The 10305-nt window shown below is 48.2% G+C and overlaps 1 protein-coding gene across 1 annotated transcript; it reads right to left on the reverse strand.

Moving 5' to 3' along the window:
- Positions 1-4707: 4707 nt before the first annotated feature.
- Positions 4708-5981, reverse strand: LOC124279061 (putative deoxyribonuclease TATDN2). Its single transcript, XM_046714860.1, has one exon. It carries the CDS (start codon positions 5951-5953, stop codon positions 4727-4729), a length of 1227 nt encoding a protein of 408 aa, XP_046570816.1. The 5' UTR covers positions 5954-5981; the 3' UTR covers positions 4708-4726.
- Between the last annotated feature and the right edge of the window lie 4324 nt (positions 5982-10305).

Raw genomic sequence — 10305 nt, forward strand, 5'->3', positions numbered from 1 at the left:
CCGATTGGGTAGTTAACAGTAATTCTCCGATCACGAGGTACGACATGAGACCATGGAATGATGTAACTTTAAACGAATCAGAAATATTGTATCTGGACATGTGACCAGGGCGGAGCAGGCTCGATAAAGACATCACCAAAGTGGTGCAGGTTTCAAAGCCAACAGAACGTTCGCCCTATCCTGTCCAGTCCGTCATATTGTAATGAAGCGAGGGATTGAGTAAACCTACTCCTAGTATAGAACCAGGTGTTAATTTAATCATTGTATGAACGTGCGCCAGTACATGAATACAATGTTGTAGTTAGGCGTCCGACCCCTCACTGCTTGACTTTGCATTCCCCAACGGACCAAGCGAGTACAGAGCTTGAGGTAACACTTCCCCTGACAATGTGGAACGGTCATATTAATAGGTAACTGTACGTTGTAGGGTCTACTGATCGGCAGCTACGACACCAGTAGACAACGTTCCCCTCCAGTATTGATATATCTTTGTCTGTAAAGTGTTCCGGTATATTATGTTTTGGCAATACCAACATGTTACCCGTCACTGTAAAGCCAACATGTTACCCGTCACTGTAAAGCCAACATGTCACCCGTCACAGTAAAGCCAACATGTTACCCGTCACTGTAAAGCCAACATGTTACCCGTCACTGTAAAGCCAACATGTTACCCGTCACTGTAAAGCCAACATGTTTCCCGTCACAGTAAAGCCAACATGTTACCCATCACTGTAAAGCCAACATGTTACCCGTCACTGTAAAGCCAACATGTTACCCGTCACTGTAAAGCCAACATGTTACCCGTCACTGTAAAGCCAACATGTTACCCGTCACTGTAAAGCCAACATGTTACCCGTCACTGTAAAGCAAACATGTTACCCGTCACTGTAAAGCCAACATGTTACCGTCACATTAAAGCCAACATGTTACCCATCACTGTAAAGCCAATATGTTACCCATCACTGTAAAGCCAACATATGTCCCGTCACTGTAAAGCCAACATGTTTCCCGTCACTGAAAAGCCAACATGTTACCCATCACTGTAAAGCCAACATGTTACCCATCACTGTAAAGCCAACATGTTACCCATCACTGTAAAGCCAACATGTTTCCCATCACTGTAAAGCCAACATGTTACCCATCACTGTAAAGCCAACATGTTACCCATCACTGTAAAGCCAACATATTTCCCGTCACTGTAAAGCCAACATGTTACCCATCACTGTAAAGCCAACATGTTACCCATCACTACAAAGCCAACATGTTACCCGTCACTGTAAAGCCAACATGTTACCCATCACTGTAAAGCCAACATGTTTCCCATCACTGTAAAGCCAACATGTTTCCCATCACTGTAAAGCCAACATGTTACCCATCACTGTAAAGCCAACATGTTACCCATCACTGTAAAGCCAACATGTTACCCATCACTGTAAAGCCAACATGTTACCCATCACTGTAAAGCCAACATATCACCCGTCACTGTAAAGCCAACATGTTACCCGTCACTGTAAAGCCAACATGTTACCCGTCACTGTAAAGCCAACATGTTACCCGTCACTGTAAAGCCAACATGTTACCCATCACTGTAAAGCCACAGGGGGCGGTGGGGTAGCCTAATGGTAAAAGCGTTGGCTCGTCACGCCGAAGACCCGGGTTCGATTCCCCACATTGGTACATTGTGTGAAGCCCATTTCTGGTGTCCCCCGCCGTGATGTTGCTGGAATATTGCTAAAAGCGGCGTAAAACCAAACTCAGTCATTCAGTCAGTCAGTAAAGCCACAGCTTTTTTATATGTCGTATTTGAAAATAGATATTGTAATGTTTTCATTCTACCATTCTGGTGGAATATACGCATCTTACCTGGAGCCCGAATCTGGGCAAAACTTAAAAAATTATTTACGACTTAATATGCTATTGGAAATTGGAAATATTACAGACAAACCGACCGCGTTCCACTATCTTTGGCCCGCCAAGGGGCGGTGATAACGGACGTAGAACATCCGGGACCTGTATCTATGCTGTTCAGATTGTGTATATCGTCACACTTGAGCTGATCAGCTAATCTAATTCATCGTGAACTTCACCCATCAACACTGTTGTCATCAGTACCCTTATCAAATTTGTTACATTATTCTGTCAAGAAAAGGTTACTTAACCCACAATAACAACCTTATCTCCCATTGAGTTAGGCAGTGAGGACAAGATAGAGCAGCTGAAGTTGACAATATCAACCTTTTCGTCCGTTTAATCAGTAAATGCGATTATCTGTGACAGCTAGAATATTTATAAAATACGGACGACAGTCAGTCGCAATGATTCGGTGGCTGTTCTAATTAACTAAGGTATATTTGCTCTGGTTTTGTGTTCTGTTGATTGGATGTGCATAGAGCTCAGGTCACAAATCAGCAAGTTGAGCAACTTTGGGCGCGGAGAGTTCTTGATGGGTCCCCGTGTTTGGCAGCTTGACCCCTGAGAGTTTCTAGTCCTGGGTCACAACGAAGCACCTGTGATACATGTGGTCTCACCTTTGGCAAGTGAGTTTGTTCAAAATTGCCCCTGTTTACCCAGCAGAAAATGGGTACCCGGTGGGATAAGACATGTGACTAATAACCTAGCGCCTCACTGGCAGGTTAGGTTACCCGGAGTAATAATAGTCAGGGCCCGGTTGTTCAAAACTCGGTTAAGTACATTTAACTGACTGTTACCTAATTACAGAGGGTTATCTTGTTGTTCAAAACTCTGTTAACTTTTAACAGGCTGTTAACGAGAGGTTAAGTTAACACACCTAAGGACCTCCGCTAACTTTTTAACAGTGTGGTTAACTCGCAAATGGCGTTCATGGCTAACACTGCTTTGTAGCAACCCACTATGTAAAAACAACGCACTATTACACTATTACACTATTACATAGTGCGTTGTTATTACATAGTGGGTTGCTACTGGTGTAACGTTAACGCAGTTTGTAATAACCCGTTATGTAATAAAATCGCCTAAGTCCGAAATGTTTTTGGATTATTGTAAATCGTGCTACAGTGACAAAGCGCCACCGAGTACCACGGCTATGATGGTCTGACACTCGCGGAATATCGAGTAATACCGCGGAATGCGTAACACGAGTTACAACAGACCTTCTTGGTTCAGTTACATAGTCAGCACACCCGGATGTAGGTCGACCCTCGCGGAAGCCGCCGAGGGTTTCCGGAGATAGCCGATGTAACGACATCGACATTCACTACACTCTCCCTAGTTTTATAAAGACCCTCAATATATCTATTTTAATACACTCTCTCAAAAAAGAAACGCAACCCCTGTTTTTTATGGTAATGTTTATATCAATTTTAACTGGTTATTACATTTGTATTTTTAAAGATAATGCCATGAAATTTGACATGGTGAACCTTAGGTCAGCACGGTATAAGGTAACAGTTAATGCAGGTCAGTATCGAACTCTCAATTTACGCTAGGGGGCGTTGTCTTCAGTATCTCGTTGTAGAGCCACGAGCTCTAATCACAGCAGTGCACCTCCTCGGAACAGAACGAATCAGACGGCAGATGTTTTCCTGAGGGATTGCATCTACCAGAGTACTCACTCTTCCTGAGAGTGCTGCGGCCAGTTCAACCAACGTGCGTTGGTTGTGGTGTACGTGCACGAACACGACGATCCAGCTGGTCCCACAGATGTTCGATAGGATTGATGTCTGGCGATCTGAGGGCCACGGCATCACGTTGACGTTTGAATTCTGTAGGAATGCCACTATTGCACGAGCTGTATGAGGGCGGGCATTGTCATGTTGAAACAACTCCTCTGTTGGTCGATTATCGGCAGAAGATATGGCTGTAAGACGTCATCAATGTACCGTTGTGCCGTCAAATTGCCACGAATGATGACCAAATCTGACCGTTGGTTGTAAGACATGGCTCCCCATACCATGATGCTTCCTCCTTCAAATCTGTCGACCTGTCGAACGCAGTTCGGTGCAAAACGTTCATTTGCTCGTCTATAGACACGTTGTCTACCGTCACGTCGTTGAAGAAGTCCAAAACGAGACTCGTCACTAAGTTGCAGACTCTTCTCCAGTTTCTTAGGGTCCATCTCCTTACGTTAGTACACCAACTGAGACGTTTGCGTCGATGTTGGCGTTTCAAGAACAGGCCCAACAACTGGTCTTCTTGTAACGTAAATTTGCCTCATGTAAACGGTTCCTGATGGTTTGGGCCGATACTCTACCGATGATCGATTTCTCAAACCTGGCACCTGTGTTGCGAGGACCCTTCCAGTGATGGTGGGTGTGGCATGCCGATTACGTAGGTGGCTGAGTCGAATAAAGCGATCCTGAGCCGGTGTGGTGATCCTAGGTCTACGCTCCTGGGACGATCTTCAATTGCATGGAACATTGCATTGTATGTAACGATTTCCAAAGTCGTGAGATTGTTGTTTTGTGTACGTTTAGATGACGGGCATGTTGTTCCCAAAGCTTTCCCCAGCCTCAATGCGACCAATGGCAATATTTCGATTTGCTGTACTCAAACGGGGCATTTTCGAACTTGATTTATAAATGAGCAAATTATGAGAGAAAATTACAAACAACCGATTACGCGTGCTTTTAAAACCCTCTACATGAACTGTGTTTTCAACGATTTTGCACGTGCAACAGGCTTTTAGCATTTTGTACATGACAGGGTAACTCGCTACTCCCGGATAGATACACCTCTCTCTCCTCTCCTACTTCAGAAAGACGCGCCTTCCGTTGGCAGTGCAGACCTCGATGAGTTCCCTTGGCGACATGTGGAAGTGCCCTGCCAACTTTTGTGCGACGTCCCCAATGTAGTGCGGTAAATTGCATCGCACATTGTTGGTAACACCAAGGTATGGCGAGTCCGTCTCCAGGAGGAGATTGTCCTTTGGGATGGCTAGGAGAGCCTCTTGCTGGCTTGCCTTCACTCGTCGACAAAAGCCGTTGACACTGAAGAATGTGTTGGGGAAGGCCTCCAACCAGGACCTCACTGTCTTCAGGTTCCCATGAAAGCAGTGGAGCACGGTGGTCTGCTCTGGGGAACGAAACTGACCAACAAGTTCCCGCAGCTTGGAGTATAGATCTTCTGCCAGATCGTCTCCTTGTGCCCCACGCACGTGGAATATTAGGGGCAAGCCCTCCCTCGTACTTCCCAGAATTGTCTCCAGGAGCTGATGTTGTTTTGCCAGATGTTGGCGCCCATCCATGAGGTCGTAGCCAATCTCTCCGATGGCTGACACTCCTGGTTCAGCGCACTGCCTGATAAATTGGGATACGAATCCGGGCGATGCCTCTGCGATCTTGCGAGGGTGTATCCCCAGGGATACCTTCCAGGAAGGCCGTGTTGGTAATGACGCCGGCCACACCTCTGGGTCACAGAAGCAGGTGACGCCACCCACCAGCTTGACTGGGTAACTCGGAGCCTGCACTGGTGTCCAATCCACGAGGGTGTCTAGTGGAGACTCCACAGTCGTATCCCCGAACAGCCTCCTGCAGGTCCTATCCGCGTGGAAATGGCTGTCAAATGCTTCTGGGAGGTCCTCATCCGCAGGTGGAATGGGTGATGGTAGGTGAACCACAAACATTGTTTCAGTCGTTTCCATGGCGTCTGACGGGAGCCTCTCCGCGTCTATCTGCTGACCTGGGTCTTCCCCAGGTGGGAGCCGCTCCACACCGTCTGCCGAAGGTACATAGTCTGCCACAGCCAGACGCTCTCGGAACAGGTCAGCAACCAAGTCGCGCCGGGCTGGGGAAAGGTAGTTGATTACAAGGGCCAACCACCTTGGGTGTAGGAGGGCCGCTGGCCCGGCACCACAAGGAATGTCACTGTTGTTGATTTGACTCCATCCGGCTGCCGAACAAAGGGCTCCAAGGCAACCTGAATACCTTTGAAATTCGGCCCTCGGAATTTCATGACTTGCCTTTAAGACTGTCATTAACTCCTCCGGTGTCCCGTATCGCTGCCCAAGCAGCCACAGTGCCAAAGTTTTGAGGATGAACAGGCATGGCTGGATGACGTCCTGTGATCCATCCCGGCCCAAAACTGTCCAATACAGGGCGGTACATGGACAGCAAGTAGATGGCTGTCCTGGTCCGTGATGGGGGCACGGCAATTGTGAATGATGCATTCAGATGTTGCAGCTGCAGACGCTGAAGTGCTCTTTGTATCACAAATATGGTCCACCGATGGGAAGGGGAGGCCACCTCGCCCCTCATCTGATGAAGTCAGCGATGTGATGGTTGCATCCACCGTTGTTGCCAGGTCACCCCGCCCCTTGTCTGTTGATGCCCCTGAAGTGCTAGGGATATCCCTCGATGTCAGGGGGAGGCCACCTCGCCCCTGAATCCCTTCCAGCCCCCATTCAAGACGTGGTGTCTTCGCTGATGTTTCCCTAGAAGTTCCCTCCCTCCGGCGTTTCGGCTGCTGTTGGGCTCCCTTGTCAGAGGACCGGTAGAACACACGGCTGTGAATTCGATGTCTGCGCCGACCTCTGTGCTGGAAATCCTGGGGGTCGTCTGGATGAGGGCGCCTTTGTTCTCTTTGGTGAGGCCTGGGACGGTCCACTCTGCGGGGGGAGAGGGCTCCGGTGATCTGAGCTGGAGCTCCGACGATTTTAGCTGGAACACAGGCGGCCGCCAGGACGGCTTTGATGATCATGCTGATCACTCTGATGGTGTTGATGGAGATCCTGGGGGCTCCGGCAATCATGACTGGGGCTCCGACGATCGTGACGAGGGTTCAGGCGATCATGATTGGAATGTCTTCGTGAGCTCAGATTCCCTGAGTCCCACAGGTATCTTGGAGGGTGTCTCTCGGGCGGAGATAGCCTTGGCCAGTCCTTGTCGCTCAGTGGTTGACGAGACGACATCCTTTAGTGCTGTTTTACCTGGAACCACAATAAACATAAGTATAGGTCACATGCCACAGCTGGCGCCACGCCGAGCCGCAACCCGCCAGACGTTTGAATTACTGACAATCTGGGGAATTGAGTTTACAAGCATCACAGAAATATTCATCAATACGCGAGCGTCACTCTCGCTTATGCCGACACACGAGCCGTGGTACCAGGTGTCGCATCCGTCGCATCCAATCATGAACCTGCCATCATACGGTTAGTGGCAGATACAGTAGATCTGATCATCACCATCATCGGTTTCAGGATCTACTAGCGGAACATCTCGGTTGGGCAGATGTATCCCTAGCTCCCTATCGCAGAAACGGAAAACCCACCGTGGGGTTTCATCGCCCTGAAATAGTTTCAGTCGATCGTGGTTAGCTACTACCGTTGTTGTTTTCGTCTTGATTCGGTAGAGAGAGGAAGAGAGCTTCTCAATTACCACATGGGGACCCTTCCAAGGAGCACTGAGCTTTCGGTTCTTCCCCTTGACGACTGCTGTGTCCAAGGTGAGAACTAGGTCCCCAACCTTGTACTCCTTTGTTAGGATCTTCAAATCGTAGTCCCTCTTCATCCGAGCTTGGGAAGTCCTGAGATTTTCTCGGGCCAGTTCGTGTGAGGCCAGAAGTGATTCTTGCAGATCCCGGGCATACTCGTGTGGATTGGTTCCCTGAAGAGGCTGCGGCCTGTACATCAAGTCTGCTGGGTGGTTAACTTCCCGTCCCAACATCATTCTGTTGGGTGTGAATCCGGTGTTTCTGTTGACACACGCTCTCATTGAACTGGCCAGCTGGGGTAGGTGTTCATCCCATCTGTCTTGAGAATCCCGAACGTAACACCTCACACAATCCATCAGAGTATGGTTAAAACGTTCCACTTGACCGTTTGAGGAAGGTCGGTAAGGGGTTGTCCTATTTTTATGAATGCTTAGGACCTTACAAACTGAAGCGAACAAGTGACTTTCAAAATTCCTTCCTTGATCACTGAACAATTGATATGGGTACCCAAAGCGGGTGAAGAATTGATCAATCATTGCTCGAGCGGTAACTTCGGCAGTTTGTGATGGGAGGGGGATGCATTCAACCCACTTTGTAAATTGGTCCACAATCATTAATATGTGCTCATTACCGTGCTTGGATTTTGGTAGCGGCCCAAGGAAATCAATGTGTACTCGTTCAAGTGGGGCGCCCGCATGGTAGTTTGTGAGCGGATGACGGGGCTTCCTAGTGCCCTTTTTATACTTACAGCAAACTCCACACGTGTTGACATAAGCTGCTACATCCTTTGACATACCATGCCAGTAGTACTTCTGCTTGACTTTAGCCTTGGTACGCGAAATACCAGTGTGACCAGATGATGGGATGGCATGATACAAGTGGAGTAGTTCTTTTCTGAGGCTCCTTGGAACAACTACCAATGATTCACCTCCAGTGTCGTTCGACAGACGATAGAGTATGTTATCCTGCAGGAAAAACCTTTCTTTATTCAAGAAATAGTTCTTGCTCGTTGGGCTACTCAAGAATAGTACGTCGTTTGGAGGCTCCTCGTTTGTCTTCAGATACTGCAGAATGATAGCTAGGTCCGTATCTTCCTCCTGGGCTTGTTGAATGTCGACCTTCGCTGAAACAGAGTCAGCTTTTCGAATTAGAACACCTTTGTCAGGTGTCAGGTCACCATCTGCGGGTGTCGACCTCTCTATCACTGTTGGTGATACTCCAGGTGGGCATATGATTTCTAATCCGGACACTTGACAGTTTTTCATATCTCGGCCAGGGTCCCATGGCTCGTACACATTTTCGTGTGAACACACTTCGTCTACCAAATGGTCTGTTACCACATCAAACACGGGAGACACTCCAGATGAATCTTCTCTCTCCAATGTTTCTTGTGGCACCTCCATAGAAAATAGCCAGGAAAGAGCAGGCGCCACGCCGTACTTATCATTCCTTGTGCTGTGAATTACCTCATTTTCCTGAACAACTCGGGCCACCTTGCCATCTCCAGCCGGACGCCTCCCTATTGGGACGACATCGTCGACTTCCTCGAAGAAGGAGTACCAGTTGTTGTGGGCTCTGGTGCAATATGGACAGCCCCCACAGGGTAGATCTGGTAACTTGACTTCACTATGAAATCCAGGACAGGGACCCTCATATGGAATTCGTGAGAGTGCATCTGCATTTTGGTGCTTGGAACCCTGCCTATGTTTGATGACCATATTGTATTGGCTCAATTCCTCCATCCACCTGGCTAGCTGGCCGTTCGGCTCTTTAAAGTTCATCAGCCATAGAAGACTGCTGTGGTCAGTGCGGACCGTGAATTCACAGCCTATTAGATAGTGCCGGAATTGCCTGGTAAACCTCACCACTGCAAGGAGCTCCTTCCTTGTGGTGCAGTATTTGCGCTGCTCTGGGGAAAACCCAAAGCTGCCGTAGGCTACTGGCCTTTCTACACCATCTTGCACCTGTAGCAGTTCAGCTCCTATCGCTCTGTCTGATGCGTCAGTGTCAAGGGTCAAGGGTGAATGGGTCCTCTGTGTTTGGTAATGCCAAGATGGGGGTTGACGTTAACACCTGCTTAAGCTGGTTGAAAGCCTCCTGCTGCTCTGGGCCCCATAAAAACCTTTTCTTGCCCGTAAGCTGGTAAAGTGGCACTGCTATTTTGGCATAGCCCTTAATGAACAGGCGATGGTAGTTCACTAAGCCCAGGAACCGCTCAACATCTTTTGTGCAGACAGGAACAGGCCAATTCGCCACTGCTTTAGTGTCCATGTCACCACATTCTAGACCATCTTGACTCACTTTCCTCCCGAGGAATTCAACTTCACTCTGGAATAAAACACACTTTCGTGGCTTCAATTTCAAATCGTACTTTCGGAAACGTAAAAACACTGTTCGCAAGTTATGTATGTGATCCGAATAGTTTTTCCCCAACACAAGACAGTCATCTAGGAAAGCTAGCACTATTTTCCAGTTTAGTCCACGTAGCACTAAGTTGATGACTCTGGCAAACGTTGCTGGAGCATTGCACAAGCCGAAGCCCATCCTGGTAAATTCATAGAGACCATACTTTGTAATGAAAGCGGTCTTCCTGCGGTCTTCCTCTTTTACCTTAATTTGCCAGTAAGCACATTTTGCGTCAAGTTTAGAGAACCACACATTTCCAGCAAGGGTGTTCAGACACTCGTCAATCAGAGGTAACGGGAAGGTGTCTTTTGTACAGCATTCATTCAAGCGGCGATAATCCAGGCACCAACGCACTTCGCCTGATTTCTTGCGCACTAGCACTGGCGGGGAAGCCCACTCAGATGATGAAGGACGGATGACATCAGCCGCTAACATCTTTTCCAGATGAGCCTCCTCTTCCTGAGCAAAAGCTGGTGGTGTCCTCCTCAT

The sequence above is a fragment of the Haliotis rubra genome, unplaced genomic scaffold, assembly GCF_003918875.1.
Source record: "Haliotis rubra isolate DU_JTF1 unplaced genomic scaffold, ASM391887v1 Scf246, whole genome shotgun sequence".
NCBI classification, from domain to species: domain Eukaryota; kingdom Metazoa; phylum Mollusca; class Gastropoda; order Lepetellida; family Haliotidae; genus Haliotis; species Haliotis rubra.